The following is a 23,969-nucleotide window of genomic DNA, read 5'->3' as shown; positions in this document are numbered from 1 at the left end:
ATAAAATTAATATGATTGGATAAATTTACAAGACACCTGTTGATTGGTTAATTTTTTCAGTGCAAGTAACATATAAGATCGATTGAAAGATACTAGAGGAACTCGACAAAGCTCGAGAAAAGAAAGGAGAAAGGAAAAGGCATTGTTGATAAATGAATGAATTTTTCATTAGGTATTTTTCTAAATACGATCTCTCAATGGAAAGAACAATTTTAATGTCTTCCTCGACGTTGAACCTTTCCATGGGACAGTACGAAGTTTCGATTGGACATTGAAAATATCAAGAGCCAAATGATATAGGAACATTTCGATAACGTAAGTTAGCAAACATAATCATACTAGTCGAAATTGGTCAGGCATGCTCTGTCATACGAAACCTCCTAGGCAAAGGTGGTGCTGCTCGACGAAAGAGGGGGGGGAACCGCGGTCACGTGACCGAGCTGCGTTTTGAGCGCACTAACCAGGTACGAGTGAATTCGTTGTTTTTTTCGTGTTTTTTCGCGCGCCGCGGCCGAAAAAGCCGAGGCGTCGTGAATTCCGCTTATTTCTGCCTTTGCACGCGCCCCCAAGGACGCGAACGACCTTCGTAATAACCGTGAGTTACACGCAAATATTTAGACTGAACCTTCTTACGGGCAATCCATCGATGCTTCGATGCGACGATGGTTGACAAGCCTTCCTCGCAGATCCAGAAATGGCGTCTCCCGTGCACATGGTCTACTAAAAGCGTATGACTTCGTTGTCGCCGTTGCGGAATTTACGGTCTTAATGAAAACGTTTGTGCCCGTCTCTACTACAGTCTTGAGTGAGAGTTCTTCCACAAGCTGCTGCCCCCAAGTCGAGGATGTACCAGACGGAATGTCTTTTGTGCTATTCCTCGTAATCGTTCTCGCATAATCGCCACTTATGTCAAAATCTTTTTCTTCTGGTATTCTTCCGTTAATCGTGATAAATCAGTGTTTCGTAATATTCTTTCAAATTTTCATACTCTTAGTACCATTCGACTTCTCTACAGGATGCCCCATCATCTTAGAGAAGAATCTTAAGGATATTTCTACAATATGATCGTGTTACTGGCCATTTGAACGCACATGTTGATCGTTCCATTGTTCCTTCAAATTTTATTCCTTGATTATATAATATTTTACTCTTTGAGATTTGTTCCAAGATGAATATTATTTGGCTGTCCTAACCTTCTATGGTTTAAGCATTTAACGAATGAATTTATTGCAAATCTTTATTATCCCAATACCTCTAATATTACCTTGCGAAATTGTTTTAATCAAGACTATCATTCGAGTTTTTTCTTTTTCGGATATATTTCAATCCATGATTGAAACTTTAAGTATAGAACTTGTCTCAGCGACTTATCAGTTTATATTTTTCTAAATTATAGCATGCGAAGCCAGTTTTGTTTTGAAACATTTTTCTATTGCAGTGTGTATATATATATATTTATATATATATATGTATATATATATATATATATATATATATATATATATATATATTTGTTCATCTTTGTTTAAGTGTTACATTAGATATTATTTTTATTTGTCGTTTATAACATAGACTTATAACTCTTATTTTATTCATGTATACATTACATTTGTATAGTTATGATGAATGTAGTTCATTATTATAGAAAATTACTACGCATTGTATCCTATCACAGAATTATAATTTGTTAAATATATTTATTTATTAATTTTTGGCATATTTAATAATGGTTTAAAAAAGTATCTATTCTCTACATCTTATACATACACACACACACACACACACACACACATAGATGTATTTAAATAATATTATTTAATATCTATTTATATCTATATATATACTTATTATGCTACATATCCATTTATTTATTTCTGATTATTATGATGCATTATTTATTAGATAAATTAAAATGATATTGTTGTTATTTCAAGCAATTGTTCTATTCAAATAACGACAATCTATTATTATTAATTTGATAACGTTGAGGGATGTTTCTTCTGAATAATTATTTAGAACATATACAATATGGCTGTATAATATCTTTCCTCATATGGGTATTCTGTATATTGTTCTTTTTTGTTACAGATTGTAAATAGAGAGTGTATATAGAGTGATAGGTGAGTGAGAGATAGTGTGTGGAGCTATATTTGGCAATGAGTTCAAGTAATAAAACATCAGTGTCCTCCAGTGGGAGAGGCACTAATAAAAACAAATTATCACAGCAACATGGAAAGTCAGACCATCACCAAACTAAATCATCAGATTCAACAAAACATGATAAAGTGCAGGTTAGTAATAAATATATTGTTATTTTGATGCTGAAAGTAATTGGCTTATATCAGTGTTTTTATTTACATGTATAAAAGTATTGTGTATATAGAAAACAAATAATAAAACAAAAAAAGGAACAAAATTAAATTTACTACTTAGAAAATTATATGTAAATTAAATATAATGTAGGATGATAATGATAATTAAAAAATTGTATTAAATTATTAATAACAAAACTTTTATTAAAACAAAAACTTCTTAGATTTAATAAGTATTTTGTTTTAAATACTATGGCATTTTTATTCTTTTTTCAGCCAAACACTGTTCAGGTCCGGCATGCACAGATCATTGACACTCGCATGGGAGGGGTTGAAGATCCAGTATTTAAAGAACGGATCAAAGAAGTTATGGATTTAACGTGTCGTTCCGAAGATGAAGTCATTATGGCTTTGCACGATAGCGATGGAGATTTGAATCGTGCAGCCATTGATCTCTTGGAAGGTGTTAAAACAGAATGGGAAGTCAAAAAAAAGAAGCCTCGTCAACCAAGTGGCTCAAAGCAAACTGCTGATCAACCGGGTGGTCAAAATGATGGCGGTGATTGGGAAGAAAGACGTAATCAACGAAGTGGTGGACCACCACGAATGCGAGGTCGTGCGAATCATGACAACCGTGAATGTGAGTTTAAAACAAGCACGATAATTGGGACCACTTATCTCTTCTTTTTTTTTTTTCTTCTTCTTTTCTTTTTCTTTTTTGTGTTGGACAATAAATCGACCAATTCTTCAAACAGGAATAGAAAATTTATTAAAGATTTCTAAATTATGATTAGGGCGTGGTCGTGAAAATAAAGAAAATGAAAGAAACATGGAAGAGAGCGCTCGAGATGGCAGCTACAGTGGCAGTAGAAGAGGACGAGGAGGTCCTGGTAGATCAGGACGTGGAGGTCGTGGAGGTGGAAGAGGTCTTGGACCACGAACATTTGCGAATCGTAATGATCCTGCTTCAACTTCTTCGACTCATAGTTTCAGTCGACCAATTGACACTTGGGCAGGTAGCGAAGAACAGCAACAAAGCATTCAGGAACCAAAAATGGGTAAGTATTTCTAACATATTTGTCTATAATGAAAATTCAATTTAATCATTATTAAAAATCTTAATGCAGAAGCTTGGAACAATTATGAATCAACAGAAGATTGGGACAATGAGGAATATACAGGATCATTAGCAGATACAAAAGTTTTTACACCAAGTACGTCTTTAACTGAACAAGCTCCTGTACATGATGAACCAAAGACTTCAGATTTACAAACGATACAGTCAAATCAGACTGTTAACCTGGGACTATTGCAACAAGAAGTGAGTAAAATTATGATGGGAATATGACATGCAATGCTTTCAATATTATTTGATAATAATGCTATCTAATTTATTATTCGTAAGGAAATATCAAAATTATCCGAAATACCAACGATACAACAACAAGCATTAATTCCACAACAAGCTCAACAGCAACAAACGGTGCTGAGCTTACCAACAATGCAACTTTCACAACAACCAAATGCTATTAGTGGTGGTGTATTAACTGCTGCACAAACTCAATATTTGACACAGCTAACTCAACAAACTAGTGAAAATCTAAAAACAGCAGGACAGTCTTCATTTCCATCTTCAATAACAAATCAGGTACTTGACTGGTAAATTAATAATCAATTATTTTTGAAGCATAAATTAAATAAATATTAACAAATCTATAATATTTAACATTATAGCCCCAAAGACAATCGAAACAACGTCCAAGAGTACCACCTCCGTCTAAAATACCATCTAGTGCGGTAGAAATGCCGGGCGATGCAGTCAACAGTGGCATCGGATTTCTCGATGTTCAGTTTGGCGCACTTGAATTTGGAAGTGATTCAAGCTCGCTTGATGGTTCAGCTAATGAAAAATATAATTCAAGTAATAATACCATCTCTAATGTTGACGTTCCATCTACCACAAATACTGTAAACACAGCTGGGACAAATAGTTCCATTGATATTGAAACCACACAGACTTCCACAACACCATTTAATGCCACTTCTCAAATGGTAAATTAATATATTTGTATTTAATTATTTCTTTAATCATTGCATAATGATTTAAATTTACATTTACATATATGCATAATTATTTAACTCTTTAATTACATGGCTTATTTTTTTTTTTTAGTTATCGAGCAGTGACAGTTTACCAGTATCAAATGATCATTCAATAAATTCTCAAACTTTTGCGGGACGTGGAACTACTGGTCAAACTTTGGATATAACCAAACAGGATTTCACATCGCAAGTTTCTCCAGGAAATGCAGCTACGTACGGCGCAGCGACGTATCAATCACAAAAGACATCATTTCAACCGTCTAGTGCCACACAAAGCAGTTATAACACATATTCTACAAATACGCAATCAGGACAGTCTTTCCAGACTGTTTCAGTCACAAACGCCAATACGTATTCTGCAACGGCGACAGTTTCACAAACAAGTTATAATTCTTCATCATCATTCCCACAATCAAATTCTTCAAACTTTAGTCAAGCATCTCCTTCTGCATCAACATCTGCAGCTTCTGTTTACAATCAGCCAACTACTACCAATCAGGTAACTTCAATATAATATATATATATATATAACATATTTTTACATATTATATACTAATTTTATATATTTATTATATCAGGTATATCAATCAACGAGTGGTTATGCATCCACAACAACCTCTCAATATCAACCATCTTCTGTAGCTACAAATACAGTATCAAATAGTAATGCTGGATACCAAACAAGTGGTTACCAAGGATCTTCTTCATTTCAATCTACTCCTCAAGCTTATCAACCATCTGCTACTACATTTAGTTCACCTATTACTCAGACAACTGGACCTTATCAAAGTGCAGCACAATCTGTAAGTTTTATCCTTCTGTCGAGTTTACAGGCCAAGCTTAAAAGTTAAAGTTATAAATGAATAAAACTTTTAAAATTCACATTATGCAGGTTTATGCGAGTGCGTATGGAAATTACACAAGTCAACCACAAACTGCATCTCACAACCATAAGCTGAATAGTAATACAACAAAAGATTCTCAATATGAAAGTAGTACAACGACTTCTAACAATTCTCTTGCTACGACGACGACAACTACATTAGGGCTTAGCTCAGCTTCAGTGAATAGTTCTCAAACGAAAGTGACTAGTTCGAATGGTAAGTTATAATATGCTTTGTATAACTATAAATTTTACAATTTTAATAATTGTTTATACATGAATATTCTTCTTTTATCAGCTGTACCAAAAAGTACATCGAGTGGCGTCGTAACGGGTAGTAGTGGCACTGGCAATATAACAGGCGGAGGAGCAGCAGGCAGTATGGCACCGATGCTTAGTCACCAGTACATTATGGGTCAGGGAGTGCCATATACATTTCAGCAACCAATGTACAGCTACGAAGACTTACAACTTATGCAACAAAGAATACCACATATGGTCAGTTGTTGCCTGATTTATTAACTTGCCTTACATGAACATCCGTACAGTTCATTCAAGTGTGTGTGTATATATATATATATATATATGTATATGTATATTTATATATATATATCCTATATAAAGCTAGCGTCTTTACTTGAATGAATTGAATTGCTTTTTTAGAGTAATGTACATTGATGCAGCACACGTTCCTTTTATCAGTTTTTATCTTCACCAACATGAGTTATGAATCATTTTTGAAAGAAGACAATATTGACACATGCATTATGACAATTTTCAGTTAGGGTGCTCTTAATCACATTCTATATCATGTTATCACTCTTTACTTTATTTACAGAATGCCAACTCAATCATTTTTTAAATGCTTGGTAGTTGCTCGCAATTCAATCACTATGTTGATGAAATTCTTAGTGTTGAATTTTTAAATTTTTAAATTTAATATCCTATTCTGGAAGAGCATCATCTCGCATATAAGACAAGCAGTACTTTATTGAGATCACCTCTACTCCTTTAAATTTTTATTCGGTAGCATACTTAAGAAAATCGTCTACGATCAATTGAAAAAGGTATAAAAGGTATAATAAAAAGTGCAAAATTATATTATTGAGAGCATAGTTAGTTATGCTAAAAAGAGAAAAAAGAAAAGTGATCTTGATCGCAGACATGGCATAGCTTAATTATCTTCCTTTTTTTTTTTTTTTTTTTTGTTTTTTTTTTTTTTTTTTTTGTTCACTTCTAACTAATTTCATTTGCTCAGTATCTGATGTCATGTATTTCGAACTGTATGAAAATAGACATCATAATTCCAGCAAGTGGGCATTGTACTTTGTTTCATAGTTATGATCAGGCACTTAATTTAAATTATAATAAGAAATACTTACTTGAAGTAAGTTTAACTATGAAACATGGTCACAATTTACCGTACATTATCCATCCTTTTCCAGTACATGTAGATCTTAGAACTTAGTTAGCGTCCTTGTATTTGAAGTACACAGTGTATGCATGTAGTTTTGTGTTTGGCCTCCCTGACTAACCTGCAGCCAACTACTGGTTACTATGACGCGGCTCTGGGCTATCAGACGACTGGACCAGCAACCAGTCTTGGTGGGGCACGAGGTGATGCGTTGTCTGGTGTACAAGGTGTTCAAGGAGTGCAAGGTGTCCAAGGAGCTTATACCAGTATTAGCGACGCTAGGTTTGCCAGAAATGATAGTAATGCGTCACCGGTTCCTTCCACTATGTCGCAACAGGTAAGATTTAAATACCTATTTAATAGTGTATTTAATAGTACTTTTGCAACAGCTTGATTTAATTGTGATACTTTTATTAATGAACTTGCATCTTCGGACAACAAGGCGGTATTTCTGTACTTACAATATTTGCAGACTGCTACACAGCATCAACAACCTATGATGAATCCAACACTTCCTCCAGGTTACGCATATTTCACATATAGCGGAGGCATAATGCCAGGAGGTTTTCAATATGGAACTCCTGCTATTTATCCCGTAAGATTCTTTGAATGATGTATATTATAATTGATTTTATTTAAAATATTATTAATATAATTTACCATAGCAGATAGCAACTGCTGGAAATGCTGGTACAAATAGCGGAGCGTACAGCGCTAAACCAGGAAGTTATGGGTCTGGTTATGGCGGTGGTGCAAGTTACGATGCTTTAGCATCCGCAGGGCCATCCGGAGAGTATAAAGCTGCTGGGAGTAATTATACTGGTACACAGGCGGGCAAAACTGGTACTTCTACAGGAAATACCAATACTGGTGGATCATCTGCGACTGATATTAGTGCAACGATGTATGCAAAGAGTCACGTAGCACTTAGCAAAGTAAATGTAAGTAACAATGTTAACTCTTAATTCTGATATAAATAAATAATATTCAGGAGTTAATCCTTTTTCTGTGTACGTGCGTGTGTACGTGTAATATTGATCTGATAGTATAAAAATAATATTTTGTATAATAACAACAAACAAATTACAGTCATATGAAAAACAAGCTTTCCATTCTGCGACTCCACCGCCATTTGGTATTACTGGTAGCCAAAATGCAGGATTGCCTGGAGGATACGGCACGCCGCACTTATTTATACCAACGATGCCTCATCAATTACATCAACCACTTCATCAGGATGGTACCAATAGCACAGGTCAAAGGTCCAATACAAGTTCACAGAACAAAGCTCAAGCTAAGCCTGGTTACAGTCCTAGCTATTGGGCTGGAAGCAATTAAAATATCTTTGAACGGGATAAAGAAGAAAGGAGCAATGTAACAACCGTTTTAGAAAAATAAACATTCGCCATTGTGAGATATGGTGGTGTAAAACATGGACGTTGATATAAAGGGTTTACGCGATACATGAGAATAAGGACAAAAGATCTCTTTTTTTTTTTTTTTTTTATTTTTTTTTTTTTTTTCCCCATCAGGTTATACATTTTGGCTATAAATCAGTATGGACTAAAGAGTGGGTCTTAATCGTTGGAAGGATTAAACAATATTTGTTGTTTCTCTTACACTGAGAAAAGAATCTTAAATGTCTTTTAAGATTATTCTATCAAAGTCAACTTCCCTTAAAAGTGATTCTCATACTGAATATTAATTTCAGTTTTTTATTTCAAAATCGTGACGTTCCAAATATTAACAATGATTATTTTGTTATATTATCTTGATTTTGTGTTTCATATAATGAAATGTGTAAGAGGGAAGTTTTTGTTTCGTCTACTACTAGTACATCTTATGCTTGAAAAGCATATATTGATATGTTATATGATGTTTTTGAAGTTAAACAATGTTTATTATAAAAGCAAATGAATTGTATAATTCTTCCTAACGGAAGTTGCACTCGTGCCAAATAGACTGGTAGCGTGAGTGATAATTTCGAGAACTTGTCTGGTTACTTGTCTTTATCACGAACGCAGGATAAAAGCGCGAGCAGGCTTCGTGTGGTTTGTACCACTAGTAAACCTACTATTGAGTGTGTGAATAGCGTAGCGCTTGTGTGAAAGAAAAAGAAAAACCATAAAAGCTAACGGCTGCTGTATCAGCTCCTGTATATGCTTCAGTACACTACAGTGCAATTGCGAATATACCGCATCGACTGCAAAAAGTGATAGTTTTTTGTAAAATGTAGGCATTTTGGCTAACATCTAACGTGCTCCTTTACACGAAGAAAAAGAAAAAGGAAAAAAAAAAAACGAGAAAAAAAAAAAGAAAAAAACACAAAGCACCCTTTCATGAAATAATGTAAAGATGTGTTTCTGTAAATTGCAGTGTTTGTATGTATCGAGAAAATTTTAAGTACATAAACATTTATGATTATAATATTTTCACTTTTTGGTACATGAAATATAAGCAGGGATTATATCAGAGCAATTATTTGTACCTATACAGAGTGTTCTGTTCACTTGGATCGCTAATTCGAGTGATTAAAGTAGGTGAACATTACTTTTTGTTATAAGGTATAGAACAAAAGTTCCCGAACCAAAAAGGTAATCTCTTATGATTATATTATCTGAAATAATTGTATAAAATTATTTTATATTTATAAAAAATCAAATTAAGAAATTTTAGATATGCCTGTACAAGTATCAAGGGATATTAGGAGATATCAACAAATTTCTTATTGTATCTTTAATCAAATCGAAATGCAGCCCTGTTTCCTTCTGATCGTAGAGACTCTATTAAGATTTCTTTCTAGAGAGTTAAAACGATAATTATTCATAATAATATTACTTATATCCTTTAAACGTGATCGTTACATGAAATTCGATGATCGTTATGTTTCTTCATTGATTTATCATCCACAAAGTAATAATGAAGAAGATTTAATATTCAGCACAAATAACTCTTTATTTACATATTACTATTATATTTGGCAAGATTTTGCGAATTATTTTATAAGCATATAAAAAAATAAAAAAGCATATAAAAAGGTAAAAAAAAAAAAATTAAAAAGAACAAAAAAATATGATTCGTTTTGTAAACATATTATAGAAATTTTAACTCGTAAAAAGTTAAAACAACTTTAAAATGCATTATATCATTAAATCATTATTTAATAGAGCTCTTTAATTATAAGGAAGAAAATTTATACGATTTCTTATTATACATATTTATATTGCAAGCCATTCTCTAAATTTTCAATTTAGCACGTTGTGAACGATTGTGAAAGATCGTTAATTGAAAAATCTATTGTTTATATCTCGTTCGCACATTTTATTTGGAATTGTAGGTCTGATAATATTATCGGATAAACAGAATAAAAGGCAATTTTTGCATTTCAATTGATAAGAAGGAAGCACGTCACGCAATTATAGTTATTTAGTATACGATATACTTAGATTCACCCGATATTACGTGCTGAAGTAATTGACTAGAACAAATCTATGATAATTTGTCGTCTTTCACTGACAAAGGAAAGTAGATACTTCAATGTATTTTTAGTCATATAACCAGTCTGCCAGTCTATCTATTTGATACGAAGAAAGAGAACCGATCATCTGTTTGTTCCAAGAGTATCGATCATATTTCAAATTACGCGAGTTGGAGAGAGATCACGTGAACGATCTTTAAAAGGAGGGAAATTTGAAAGAGAGATTATTTGGTGACCAATGCACGCTTTAGAAGTTATAGTTTACATCTTTGCATTATGAAATAGAAAATCATTGCCAATATTCTTCCCATGAAAATGAACGATGCTATTTATGCATGTAGAACGTTCCACATGTGGTGCTGTGAGAATTTTTACGATTTGTGCGTGGTTATCATGTACCATAAGTGGGATATAAATTCTCTTTTACTATTAACAAAGAAAAAAGATGAAAGATAAAAAAACGGTTGTCAAAGCTTTATTAAGTACCGCTGACATAAACGAGAAACAAATAGTTGTAAGTAAACTTTCTCTCTATCTCTCTCTCTCTATCTCTCTCTCTATCTCTCTCTCTCTCTCTCTCTCTCTCTCTCTCTCTCTCTCTCTCTCTCTCTCTCTCTGTCTCTCTCATTTTCTATCTTTTCCTCTCTCGTTAGCCGTCACAAGCGGTAATATACATAAGCGGTATGAATAGGATATATTTGAGAATATTGGAAGACCAAATGTAGGCTAGCTTCCTTGCTCTCAAAAATATACCATTTGTACTGAGAAATTTTGAGAAAAAAAAAAAATGTAGACGATTCAATTTCACAAGAATCCTCCGAGAAATGATAAACAACGCCACTGGTTATAGGTACACATTAAGAACGTTAAGAAAAGGGGGACGTTGATCACGTGTTCGTTGTTCTTTGTATATTGTTCAGCGGACACTACAAAGAAAGCATTTGCAGTAATGAGAGAAAAAAAAAAAGCGGGAAAATGTTTATGTTCTTGTTTTATCTTAGCATAGGCTTTAGTTATTTCAAACTTTTTTTCTGTACACATGGATATACTTAGGAAGAAATACGATAAATGTGATTATAATGAAAAATGAAAAAAAAAAAAAAAGAAGATGGATATTGTTATGGTAAAGATTGAAAAGAAGCCACTAAACAAAATGATTAAAGGGAAAAATGAAAAAGGAAAAAAAAAAAAACAAGGATAAACTTCAGAGTAAGCACGTTTGTTCTCGTAATAATTATTATACAATTCATAATTTTTGTATTTTTGTCAAATATTAACCGATCGACCGAGAATGCAAAATGCATTACGCCACTACTGCTAACTATTATATAATTATTAAAAATAATAATAGCTACTACTGTGTATAAATATGAATATATAAGAATAAATGTATTAAAGAAATCTTGTAATTCAAGTACCTGCTGTGCTTGGAAGACATTTTGAACTTTATAATTTTATCAGTACTAAGTACGTAGTATTTTGTGCATTCTTTACGATTTATAAATACATATACATATTAAGGAACACACCCTAACGGCATCGGATTATTAATAGCCTCACTAATGGAGAACTTGTAAAATTCTGTGAGCATATTAATATATTTATCCTTTAATAATAGTAATTGAGCAGTACACCTCTGTGTAAACAATTATTCCTGTTATTATTCGATCATGCAATTAAAAGGATATATAAATGACCATGTTTCGCAGCAGTCGAGAATAAAAGCTATAACGGACTGTTGCAATACTGTCTCTAACGTTTGTTTTTTTTATAAGATCCCCAACAGACGTTAACATTTTTTAAAACCAATTCCATTCTTTTCTTTTTTGTTTTGTTTTTCTTTTTGTTTGTTTTGTTTTTTTTTGTTTTGTTTTTTTTTTCCCTAATTCTATCCGATTATAGAAACAAACGGGATCGTTCTATAGAGGATCAAAATGTTTTTATTACGAATTTTATACATGGCTTTTTAATCACTTTTAAAAATTGCATAATAATTACAGACGACAGTACCGTTGTCAATTGAGTTGGTAAACGTAATTGAAGATGGTCGAAAACGAATGATAAATGTCATTCTAATTTGTTAAAAGATACTATTATATTCGAAAAACTTTTATACTGTTTTTAATTAAAATTCTTGGAAAGATTGCTTTCCATAGCCGTTTTTATGGCCTTTTATAAATGTTTGTGTTTTAATTATAATTGTAAGAAAATCGAATACAAATACAATATCAATGATATAATATATAACCTCAATGGCGAGGTTTCTGGCTAAGTAAGTGCGTAATTAAACATCCTTGAGGAGCGTCATTATTCTTCAGTCTTCTTCGTCAGTAATATGCGCCGAAATACAAACAGTTTATAAACATTCTATTTCAACAAACAAAATGTCTAGTACGTGGTATCAACAAGTGTTTGCCCTAGATGCCAAATACAATGCACAACGTGCAAATAAATTGCCTACATTAGGTAGGTAATATTCCTAAGTGCTTTGAATAAATTATTTAATTGTATACATCATAATGTTATTTTTTTTTTTCACAATTATAGGCATGCTTTATATTCGTAGACGAAATCAATTATTGAGAGAAAAACCATTTAAAGAGGACGATATTCGTACACAGTACTTGAAGTTACGTTCAGATTTATTATATAAACGATATGGAGAGAATATTGATCAAAATAACATTATGAACAATTCTTTACAAGAAGAAACTTCAGAGAATGTACCAAAATCTCATTTTGTTCAAAAGAAATCAACAGCAGAGAATTTTGCTTTTGCTGGAGTTCATCATGCTTTCGATCAACATACTGCAGCTGTAATAATGCTTAAATTTGCCAATAATGATAGATCCAAATTAGGATGTGCATCTTTAGATGGAACTCTATCGATATGCGAAGTTGTTAACACACCACCACAAGTATTTGCTGTGCTTGAAGGTCATCAGAAAGGAGTTACAGCTTTTGATTGGAGTATCAGCAATGATCTGATAGTATCATCCTCTCTGGATGCTACTATTCGTCTTTGGAAAGTACATGCAGAACCTAAGTGTTTACGAGTGGTTAAAGATCCACAAAACGCCGAAATTTTTTGTTGTGCATTTATACCAGCTAATAATAATTTAGTAGTTACTGGTAATTCACACGGGTTGATACAAATTTTAAATGTATCAACAGGAATCTATACACGTGGTGGTTCATGCAAACTTGGGGAGAAGGTATATTATTATAATCTTTTATTTTTGATTATTAGAACGTTAACATATTAATTATTTTTATTTAAGATTTTATCATTAACTTGTGAAGAAAGTGGTGGCTCATTGATATGGGCAGGAAGCGATAGAGGTACTATTACTTCATTACAATTAGAGGCTAGGACAGGAAGGCTTTCAAAATTGCAAAGAGTTCAGAAATTAAATAGCATGGTAACCAGTCTCTCTTGGCGTTCTTGGCATTCGAAAGAAATACCATGGCCAGTCTTTTTAGCAAGTACCGCTTGCAATGCAGTATTATTGTATCGCGTTGCTGATAATCAGGGTTCTCTGAAATTATTGAAAAAGTATCCTATTAAACACAGGTATTCTACTCAAGTAATTTTTTCTTTTGTCAATATTACAATATTAATTATTCCATATTAATTATTGCAGACTTCATTGTATAAGATCTACATTTTGTCCCCAAATGGGAGCTTGTTTAATAGCAACTGGTTCAGAAGATGGTGCAATTCATCTTTTTGATTCTTCCAAAGATGGTAAAGCTGCAAGAGTAAATCTACTTCATGGTCATGCAAGACCTGTACTTGCTCTTTCGTTTAATTATGACGAATCATTTCTCGCTTCTGGAGATCATCAAGGACTTGTTATTTTATGGCGCAATCACCAACGCCATTTGTAGTCATTATTCACTTAATTAATTTTGATTTCTGTTTAATTATTAATACATTGCAATATAAAACTGATGGGAGAAAGAGCAATTTATTGCTTGCTAAATAAGTATTAATAATTGTATGTATATATATATATATATATAGTACTACGGATATATGTATATATATATATATATGTCTCAAAATATGTACAGTATTTGATTAAAAGTACAACTAACTCAAACAGTGAAAAACTTAGAGTAGTAGATAATTTATTTTTAAACATTGTAATTATATACAAAAGAAAATAAGCAAGGATGACAGGATCCTTCAAAATGTTTTTCACCTAAAATAGTTTACTATTAATTTACACTTTATGCAATACTTTTCTGAGATTCGTTACAAAATTGATCGAAATACAACTATATATCTCGTTCTCATCACAGATCTATTAATAATACATAGAGATTAACACTATCACGTGGTTTTGTATAAACTGATTTGTCAAATATAATAATATTTTGCCGTTGCTAAAAATAAGCGTTAAGTCATGGTATAATTCTTTTTGCAATGCTGTGATGGTTAAAAGAAATACTTTACCCTAAAAATAATAATATCAAGAAAAACATAAGAGTGGCGATAAATAGATAAATGAGCATTGATTGTGATTGACTGGGTAAAGTGTAGTGAAATTTTCATTAGGCTGCTATTGTTGGTAAAGACTATCGTCCATTAGTTGATTAATTGTACGTTCAAACATAATTTTTATCATTTATATTATTTAAAGATGATTGATATTAAATCATGTATTAGCAAAATATTGACAACACAAGATTTATATCACATCAATTAATCAACTATTAGACTATCATCTAAATATATAAATATTTACATGTATTACAAAGTTACTTATGATAATTCTGTCATAACATAAACAAATCTGTCGCTGATATGAAATACTGTGGATATAAAGCCAGTAATATTAATTCGCGCAACACATTTGATATTATGCTACAGCACCTTATAAACATATTATAACACATTTTCTCTTTGTACATTATATGTATGCAATCATGCAACTACATATGTTGATAAATTCTAACAAAATTTTATATTTCTTTCTAATAACAAACTATGTTCAGCAATTTTTTAACTACACATGATCATTATTGCACAAAATCTTGAATTTAAATGTTAATTCCATTATATAACACTCGCTTAAGTATGCAAATGATTTATGTATACTGTACATAAGCACTGAATAGCCCTTTTTTGACTATCATTGTTACTCGATAATATTATAATTTTTCCTATTGAAATTTAAAGCCTGTAATGTCAAGACTGAAACAAATAGAAATGATACTTATAAAATAGGCACAAAATTGCTCGATGAATGAAAGGCTAAAGAGCTGTCCACTGGTCAAATGTTACAGTACTTTGGAATTTTACTGTATCATTTGGCAGAGTTTATAGTCACAGTATCGATTACCTGCAACTACATTTCGTTTCTTTCTTTTTTTTCTCAAGTATCCTATATCCGAATCAATCCAAAAGCCCATCGGTGTATACTGTACATTGCTTTTGTTACATTTACATTTTAATACTAATTTTTATATATACAGTCATAAAATATCGATATTGCGACAATATCAATCTCGTCGGCACCAATTGCACCACTGCACTTCCACAATGAATTGTTTCGGACGGACTTCAATTAAACTGATTTCCTCAAAATATCATTGTGCACTATAAATTGCTTCAGTCAAGCGTTAGAACGCTACATTATTAGCAGACTCAATTTTCTTTTCATTGTCATTTTGATAAATTTTTGGCGAAATTGGATCATTATCTATCTCACATTGAAAATCCTCCTGAGGCACCTTTGGCGAAGTATTGTCATCTACCAAATTTGACAAATTACATTGGTCTTCCGTTACTTTCATATTTTCCAGCAAATCTAACGTATGCTCTTTTTCAGTTCTTAATAGATCTTCCTTATCTTCATATACTTGTTTTAGAGGAACAAAAGTCGTATCTACTGCATTATTTCCTGCTAATAAATTTAATTTTAGGCGGTCTCTGGTATGCCTTAATTCTCCTAGTTGATATTGTTTAATATGTTCATGCTCATTTGTCTGGCCATTAGTACTTTCTTCTTCCTGATTGCAGTCTACTTCGTCTTGTTCTTCTTCATTTACTGATGCGGAACAAGCGCCAGGAAAGAATTGACTAACATATTTACTGTCGCTGGTTGGAAATTGAAACGGACGATTTGAACTACTCACATAAAATTCTTCATTTCCTATAAAGGGAGAAATTTATAAATCCATAAAATTTTTCTACACAACCAATGTAATAATTCATTTCATGCATACCAGCTCGATTTATATCCTCGTAATCCAAGGGATACATATCTAATCTTGGCTCATTCATTAGTTCCTCCCAATCTGTACAATAATTACATTGTTTCGATGGATTGGAAAATATTTATATATCTTAATCTTAAATTTTATTTACATTGATTTTATCTTGTAATATAAAATAAAAAAAAAAAAAAAAAATTTACCTGTATACGAAGTTGGTTCCCATGTAGTGGTAGCTTGACCTTGGATGTCATTAGCTAATGTTTCTTTTGGATACTCATACACACAATGATAGCGTTGCTTCTTGAACCATACACTCTTCTTTTGATCCTAAATAATTTATATTATTGGTAAAGTTGTAGAAAAAAGTTATTAAATTACATCTACATTTAGTATAAGTCTAGCATGTGTAGCAAATAAGTATATGCGCTAAATACCTCAAATTAAATCTGCAAGAGAAAGGGTCACGAGAAGGAGATTAAAAGACATGCTTTGTTCTGTGTTTAAATGATTGACACACCTACCAATTCGTCCTAGCAGCAGATGTAAGAAAGAAGAATAATATTTCGTGTAAAATAATATCTATGACTAGCGTTTATTTACGCAATTAATTTTGACAATGTGTGAAACTTACTCCGCTCTTTAATGTTTTATCTGGAGACCTTAACGCAGACCTATGTGGTGCTAATGTTGCATTCCAAGCCGATGGTGTGAATTCTTCTTCTTCTTCATCTTCTGCGTCAACTTCTTCTCTTAAGTCAGCCTGTTCTACTTCTACTTTGTCATTGCTCAAAGTACTTTTGATTTGTATTTGTTCCGCATGAGGCTCACTGTATCGCTATAACAATTCAAATCGTATTGACGTAAGTTATACGTTCTTAACTAGACTATATAATTTTTACATTAAGATATATATACATATATACATATATACATATATATATATATATATGTATATATATATATATATATATATATATATATATACACACACATATATTGGAAAAAAGGTACAAACTTTCCAAACAAATTCACCCGAACTAGAACTGTTATCTTCATCTTCCCCCTCTTCATCTCCTACTTCATCGTCGTCTTGACTATCCCAATCACGTTCTGTAGCAAAACTTGTAGACATTAAATCATCTTGTAAAGGTAATGGTAAAGGTAATGGAAAAGAGGAAGGTAATTGTTGCCATTTCGTTTCTTCTTCAGGACTTGGTAACGGTGCTCCTCCAGTAGCGATCATACCATGAGGTTTGTCCTCTGATGTGTATATCGATGATGAACTATATTCAACATTTTCTTCTTCAGAAATATCTCCATTTGTTGTATCCCGATCGTCATCTTGCAGTTGCCTTTCTCTTGATCCCTCCAATAATATCATTTTATTTGTTCTAGTATCGACTAATAATACATCTTCAGATGGTACTGATTCTTTAGATACAATGGATGCGTCTCTAGAATTTGATAGCAAAGACTCAGAAGTAACAGTGCTTTCTCGTTCTTCTAAAATGGGACTGAGTGGTGTTCCATAAAGATTATACCTACATAGAATATATTGTAAACGTATAAATCTTATATTTATTAATAATAATCAATATAAATATATTCTATTTACCTGATAGAAATATCTACACTACTAGTGTTTCGATCTGGTGATTCTTCATTCTCATCGTCGTCCCAACGTTTGTTCTCAATATCGCTAGATATAGGGGAGATCTCTTCATCGCGAGGTTCGGACGGTTCCACGACGGGCATCTGTGCACGTGGAAGTTTTTCTCTAAGCTCGTTTCTAATAGCTGTAACAAATTCTTCCTCCATACCAAAAGATACATAAGAGTTATCACTGCATAAGCTCATTGTAGAACTATCTTCCTCTTCATTTTCATGCCCATTATCATCTTGCATATAATTTTCTGTATCTGCATGCGTTATTTTTCCATCGAAGGAAGAAATCTTGCTCTCTTTGGAATTTTCTGTTATATAAGTATTAGTATCATCACAGTAATTACTAGATGACGCCACAAAATCTCCATTTTGCATATTACTTGTCAGTTTTATATTTTCATCTTCCATTCGATCATTCTTATTTAAATATTGACCCTCAACTTCTTCATCTTGTTCTAGACATGTATTTGTAGTAATTTCGTTTGATAAAATACTGCTGGTATTTTGAACCTTGATATCTTGTATATTTGGATTGTCATATTCTGCTTTACCATTTGTATTATTCGTCACTAGAGAGTTATCAGATTCAGGAAGTATCGAGTAATATTCAGCATCTAAAATAGTATCAAGTTCTAATAAAACCTGCAACTGTTCATCTTCGGTGCACGTAGGCACATGTATAACAGACGTGTCACGAGAGCTCGTTTGATCACAAGGTGGACACATACTTTCTTCTTCTTCACAGGATTCTTTGTCTCTAAAGCCAGAATCTGAACTTTGCTCATCGTCAGGAGTAGATAAATGTTTTCTTTCTTCATATTCGTTTATCAAAACTTTTCGAACGATTCCTATATCCTCAGTATTTGAGAAATCATTAAGACTGTAGACAGAAGTTTCTTTATCAAATTGTTCACTATTATCTGTAACATTGGCAGACGTAGAAAGTTCCAAAGTAGTATTATTCTCTTGATTTATAGAAGGTTCTATAAATTCTTTAAATTCAGCTTCATCTGAAAATCCTGGTATCTTATGTTCCAAAGCAGAGTCAAGTGCATGATTCCAAAGAAGAACATCTACCAAGTTATTCTGATTAGTATCAAGGTTTTGAAACGAGAAATTGTTAGAAAAGCAAGATTCATTATTTTCAAGATTCATATTAATGGAAGTGTTATCAGATTGAGTTTCATTGGTACTCTCCAAAATTTCACAAGAAAACTTGCTATCAGGAACATAACGAAGAAGGGGAAGATCTGGATCACCTTTCGATAATAGTCTTAATATATGTTCCTCGCTACGTACATTATCTGGACTTGCATTTAAAACGGAAGAATTTTTATTAAGGACAGAACCTTCTTTAGAATCCAGAGACAACCTTAAGATTGGTGTTTGTTCCTGATCCATAGTTAACGTCAAAAGTTTTGGTTTTTCTGAATTGTTCATTGATTTAGTTTTATTAGAAACATCACTTTGTATAGGATTTCGTAATTTTCTTAATACTTCGTCAAATTCATCCACAATCATGGTACGCGTTATATCACTGTCGCTGCCAGTGGTGGATAATCTTTTCTTAAGAGTTTTCTCTGTCATCTGTGTGCCCATAGAAAATTCTCCATCTGATTCAGGATCAATATGTACAAGTACCATAAGATCAGTTACAGATTTAGATTTTTGTTTTACTTTTTCCGTATAAACTCCTCGTTCGATTCTTCCCTTCCAACTTTCTTCTTCAGTTTCAGATCCTGATTCTTGTGCTGTATTAAATAAACTTTCCATATCAATGACACTTTTAACTGGTTCATCTGGTCCAAGTCGAAAAGAAGATTGTAATGTTTCTAATGGTTTCTCCTCCATCATGCTTGTCCAATGATCAGAATCAATACTGCCACGAAGATTTTGTAAACTGGCACTACGTGTATGATTGATTGTTGTATTCGTTTGTAAATTTTCCCATTGCTCAAAATCTTCTATATGTTCAGTAAGTAAGCTTTGTCTTATGTCACGTAAAGAAGGCCTCTTTTTAGCATCTGTATTCAGACACGTGCGTATTACGTGTAATATATTGGAGGGACTATTTTCAGGACAGTTATGCAATGGCTGTACATTATTTAGTGAAAAATCAGTTTTAAGAGATAAAAGCATCTGTATAACTTCCTCGTCACACATATTATCATAAGGCCTATTACCCCAATTAATAATTTCCCATAACAGGACAGCGTAACTCCATATATTCGCTTGCAATGTAATTTGTCGAGTTTCGATAGTAGTATCTGTACAGTCTAAACTTTCAGGTGCAGACCATCTAATGGGCAAAGCACGATCTCCAACTATGTAATAATCTTCAGGATATTTTTCAACGCCAGTCCCATAATCTCCTAATTTTGCAGATAAATCAGAAGCAACCAAACAATTTCTTGCAGACAAGTCAGTATGTGCAAAACCATGATTATGCATATGTTGTAAGCCAGCAGCTATTTCCAGTGCCATTCTAGTAGGAATATTTTCTTTTATTAGTGCCTCTTGAGACTTTTTATCATGATTCGATAATAAAAAGCCTTTAAGATCACCAGCAGGACAAGATTCAAAGAGTAACAAGTATGGATCAGTTTCTAAACAAAAGCCAAGTAATGCTAAAACATTTTGATGGTGTAATTTAAGATACGGTGTAGCCTCTCCTAGGAACCAAGCTTTCTCTTTCATTGTAGCTTCTTCTGCCAGAATTCTTACAACAACTCCTCCACTTTTTAGAGCTCCTTTTGATTTATCTAAATCTGCTCGGCCTTCCACAACTTTGCCAAACCAGCCACGTCCTAGTTCTCTCAAATATTTTAATTTTTCCCTAGGTACATAAAGGTCCTCCGCTTCAAACCAATCTCTACAAGGCTCTTGTAATGTAGCATTATCTTCATTGTATTCTCCCGTAAAAGACAAATGTGAAATGGAAGATGGTTTTGTTGGAGAAGGAACCTTTGGTCCTGATATAATTCGATCTACGGGTAGAGGTTCAAATTGTACTCTGTCGGTTAATGCTATCATTCGTGGAACATCAATGGCTAAACCTTCTATTGATTGTTCAAACGGTAACTCTGGACCGGTGCTACTTCCATTCTTGAATTCCTGAAATAAGAATATTACTCTTCACTATTACATTTTATACAAAAAAAAAAAAAACTTTGTCAAATAACAATGTAAGAAGACATTGTGCTTACACGGTAATATGCAATGTAAATTATTACGCGTATGATTGATTTAATGTTTTTTAATGAACTGTAATTTATATTACATTTAATCTAGTATTTAACATACACAATGCTTGAATAGGAGGGAAAGAATTTTAATGCAATTATAAGCATATCATCTTCCTACTTATGCATCCTATAAAAATAATTCAGCAAGATTGTCATGTTAAAATATATTAGGTATCAATGCAGCTTGATAATTTATCGCTCCAAAGTACTACCAAAAATATAGTTAGCCATCCTAAACATTTATTAAATACGCGTAAATCATATGGTCTTTTTTTTTTTTTTTTTTTATAGTATATTACTCTCTTTTCAATTCTAATCTGATTTCTTAGGAATGGAATCCAAACGAAGCAGTTTACGGGAGTACCTATAATAATAGCTTCTAAAAGAGGACATACACAAACTATGATATGTGAAACCTGCATTTTTAAAGTTACCTGTTTACATTTTCCTGCTTTGTCCTATAAGAAAAAGAAATTCAAAACATTTTGTTAAGACTATAATAGATCGTAGAGATTTTCTTTACTTTGTCATAGATATTGTAGTATTGAAAGGGAAAAAGTTGCATTACCTGAAATCCTATAGTACGACGTGGTCTCCTGCAGCATAGACATCCAGCCAGAGTAAATGCAGCGACGGTTAAACTTAAGAGAGTAATTGTATATCTTATCCAATAACGTTCCCATTGTAATGATCCTTGATCGTTGTGAAAATCTATAAAAGGTATAGGAATGGTATAAAGTCGTTAGATTTCTATGCGGATCTGTCTCTAGGTTCGAAATCTAGAATATTTCACCTGTTAAATACGGCGTTGACACGGGATATGCTGTGAGAGTCGGTAGACCCACCCAAAATAGCCAATATATTTTACGTAAATGTCGCATTGCGCACCGAGGCTTTTTAAGTCGTTCTAAGTCACCTAGGTCATATTGAACGTTCTACTTCTACGTCCATTCAATCGAAAAGCTTTTGGAAGCTATTACGTTCCAATTACATGACACACATATCGCGTCTTCTTCCTCTACTTCTCGCGACCGATTCTAAAATCGTCGTATCCGCTGGTAGTACCTGCGCTGTAAACGAGTCTCCCTTAATGTATAGTACGATCTATCGTTGTATGCGCTTGCGATTTTAGCCGCGGAAATGCAGCGTGTCGACACATGGAATGTAGACATGCACCTTTCAAGAAGGCAACTTGGCTCATGGATATGACATGTATCCGCGTAGCGGATACCACTAAACGAGAGAGTCACGGAAAACTGAGATGGAAGAGCGAGACAGCGATAAAATGGGTTACTTGGAAAGGTAGGCGTATGAAATCACCGCACTTATAAAACCCACTCCAATTTCCGCCCCACCATCCTCCCTTCTCCGTCCCTATCTCTCCTCTCTCTCTCTCTCTCTCTCTCTCTCTCTCCTCTCCTTCACCCTCTATCTCTAACTCACTACCTCTCACTCGTCCGTCGTCCCTTGATACTGTTTCTTACTCGTATCTCTTTCCCTGACCCTTGACACTACACTACCATACTTGCGTATGTATGATACACGTTGATACATACATATAACATTACACTTAACTTTAATATATGCGATACACACGAATGAACACTCTCTCCATCTGTCTTCCTTCTTTCTTCTCCAAATCAAATTTCTTTCTACGATCTCTCCTTTTTTCCTTTCTATACGTCTTTCTTTATCTACAAGATAATTTATATAAGCAATCTTTTTGTCTTCTTCTTTTCTTCGCTGATATAAAGACTTTTTTTTCACTCACTTTTCTTTTTCTTGTATGATGTTGAAAAACGCGCTCTTTTCTCTCTCTCTCTATATATATATACACACACACACACACACACACATATATATATATCTGCTGCACACCTTTTTCTTGTATATTTAGTCAATCAAAGCATCCTTGTAAAATTCTTTATGGGTTTCTTCTATTTCAACTATCAAATATATATGCCGTAAAATAATTTCTTTCGAACAAATTTAGCATCATTGTCCAATATGTATGTATTGTGATCCAAATTTAAGAGTACGGACCTGTGTGTCACGTGACATTTAATTCTTCTTTGCTCATGTATAACGTTGTAATTAGAAAGCTTCATATTTTGAAAGAAAAACAAAGCTTTTATAAATTCATCGTCTTATCTCAAAATTAATGAAAATAGTTATCTTAAATATCGCGGGATTGTTGTTTCCATTGATATATTCGTTTTGTGATTAGATGAACCTTTTAACGGATTATTAAATTGTTTTGATAAAAGAATTGAGCAGTGGAGAGGGAGCGAAAAATAATGGCGCGAAAATCAAACTGAGTATTTTATGTACCCTCTCGCGAAACGTATAAAAGTATTTATTCTTATCGATAACTTATCGACATGTAGAACGGTCGGTAATTTTATTGATACTGATAATTTTAAGAATACTTCAAGAGAATGGACTCTTCGTATGTATGATTTCTATTTTATCGACAATTATCATCATCGTCGTTTCAACGTAGTTCCTCTTTTCATTGAAGAGGTCACATAGGTAATACTTATGCATATCCGTTATACGAAGTAACGCGACATACATACAACTGTATGTTAATATTTCGGATTATTAATAAGATTTGTAAGTAATTTTGCAAGATTTTTAT

The 23,969-nt window shown here is 32.9% G+C and overlaps 3 protein-coding genes across 13 annotated transcripts; 2 read left to right on the top strand and 1 right to left on the bottom strand.

Annotated features, from left to right (window-relative positions):
* Window positions 1–343: 343 nt before the first annotated feature.
* On the top strand, window positions 344–11,327 carry LOC124430781 (protein lingerer). Of its 5 annotated transcripts, none has more exons than XM_046977807.1 (15): window positions 344–464; window positions 2,089–2,291; window positions 2,589–2,952; window positions 3,107–3,370; window positions 3,440–3,633; window positions 3,718–3,960; window positions 4,047–4,364; window positions 4,486–4,914; window positions 4,994–5,218; window positions 5,308–5,515; window positions 5,597–5,796; window positions 6,840–7,049; window positions 7,185–7,307; window positions 7,378–7,653; window positions 7,802–11,327. In XM_046977807.1, the coding sequence occupies exons 2-15, from the start codon at window positions 2,157–2,159 to the stop codon at window positions 8,048–8,050; spliced, it is 3,438 nt and encodes a 1,145-aa protein (XP_046833763.1). In that variant the 5' UTR covers window positions 344–464; window positions 2,089–2,156; the 3' UTR covers window positions 8,051–11,327. The 5 variants fall into 5 exon arrangements, with proteins under 5 accessions (XP_046833763.1, XP_046833764.1, XP_046833766.1 ...); XM_046977808.1 differs by having other exon boundaries at window positions 457–595; XM_046977810.1 differs by lacking the exon at window positions 344–464 and adding an exon at window positions 471–928 and having other exon boundaries at window positions 6,879–7,049.
* A 741-nt stretch (window positions 11,328–12,068) lies between these two features.
* Window positions 12,069–14,589, top strand: LOC124430784 (WD repeat-containing protein 13-like). Of its 2 annotated transcripts, none has more exons than XM_046977816.1 (4): window positions 12,069–12,656; window positions 12,757–13,405; window positions 13,472–13,764; window positions 13,835–14,589. In XM_046977816.1, the coding sequence occupies exons 2-4, from the start codon at window positions 12,878–12,880 to the stop codon at window positions 14,079–14,081; spliced, it is 1,068 nt and encodes a 355-aa protein (XP_046833772.1). In that variant the 5' UTR covers window positions 12,069–12,656; window positions 12,757–12,877; the 3' UTR covers window positions 14,082–14,589. The 2 variants fall into 2 exon arrangements, with proteins under 2 accessions (XP_046833772.1, XP_046833771.1); XM_046977815.1 differs by having other exon boundaries at window positions 12,738–13,405.
* LOC124430780 lies at window positions 14,308–23,018 on the bottom strand. Of its 6 annotated transcripts, XM_046977802.1 has the most exons (11): window positions 22,505–23,008; window positions 22,122–22,398; window positions 21,897–22,039; window positions 21,763–21,786; window positions 18,034–21,197; window positions 17,434–17,959; window positions 17,050–17,253; window positions 16,940–16,948; window positions 16,619–16,745; window positions 16,428–16,499; window positions 14,308–16,354 (listed from the first exon to the last, which is right to left on the bottom strand). In XM_046977802.1, the coding sequence occupies exons 2-11, from the start codon at window positions 22,207–22,209 to the stop codon at window positions 15,822–15,824; spliced, it is 4,890 nt and encodes a 1,629-aa protein (XP_046833758.1). In that variant the 5' UTR covers window positions 22,210–22,398; window positions 22,505–23,008; the 3' UTR covers window positions 14,308–15,821. The 6 variants fall into 6 exon arrangements, 5 of the variants coding, with proteins under 5 accessions (XP_046833758.1, XP_046833756.1, XP_046833760.1 ...); XM_046977800.1 differs by having other exon boundaries at window positions 22,122–23,008; XM_046977804.1 differs by lacking the exon at window positions 21,763–21,786 and having other exon boundaries at window positions 22,122–23,008.
* Window positions 23,019–23,969: the final 951 nt, after the last annotated feature.

Source organism: Vespa crabro, chromosome 19 (genome assembly GCF_910589235.1).
Source record: "Vespa crabro chromosome 19, iyVesCrab1.2, whole genome shotgun sequence".
Classification (NCBI taxonomy): domain Eukaryota; kingdom Metazoa; phylum Arthropoda; class Insecta; order Hymenoptera; family Vespidae; genus Vespa; species Vespa crabro.
The sequence above is the reverse complement of the archived record's forward strand: the minus strand, read 5'-3'. Positions and strand labels throughout refer to the sequence as shown.

Bases quoted from the DNA above. Each gene is read 5' to 3' on its own strand.
- LOC124430780 (XM_046977800.1), bottom strand. From the start codon at position 22,209: ATGCGACATTTACGTAAAATATATTGGCTATTTTGGGTGGGTCTACCG. The intron at 21,198-21,762 runs GTAACTTTAAAA...TTCTTATTTCAG, and splicing joins AAGCAGGAAAATGTAAACAG to GAATTCAAGAATGGAAGTAG. The intron at 17,254-17,433 runs GTTTGTACCTTT...GAATTGTTATAG, and splicing joins CGGGTGAATTTGTTTGGAAA to CGATACAGTGAGCCTCATGC.
- LOC124430784 (XM_046977815.1), top strand. From the start codon at position 12,575: ATGTCTAGTACGTGGTATCAACAAGTGTTTGCCCTAGATGCCAAATAC. The intron at 12,657-12,737 runs GTAGGTAATATT...TCACAATTATAG, and splicing joins AAATAAATTGCCTACATTAG to GCATGCTTTATATTCGTAGA. The intron at 13,765-13,834 runs GTATTCTACTCA...TAATTATTGCAG, and splicing joins AAGTATCCTATTAAACACAG to ACTTCATTGTATAAGATCTA.
- LOC124430781 (XM_046977807.1), top strand. From the start codon at position 2,157: ATGAGTTCAAGTAATAAAACATCAGTGTCCTCCAGTGGGAGAGGCACT. The intron at 3,961-4,046 runs GTACTTGACTGG...TTAACATTATAG, and splicing joins CATCTTCAATAACAAATCAG to CCCCAAAGACAATCGAAACA. The intron at 7,308-7,377 runs GTAAGATTCTTT...AATTTACCATAG, and splicing joins GAACTCCTGCTATTTATCCC to CAGATAGCAACTGCTGGAAA.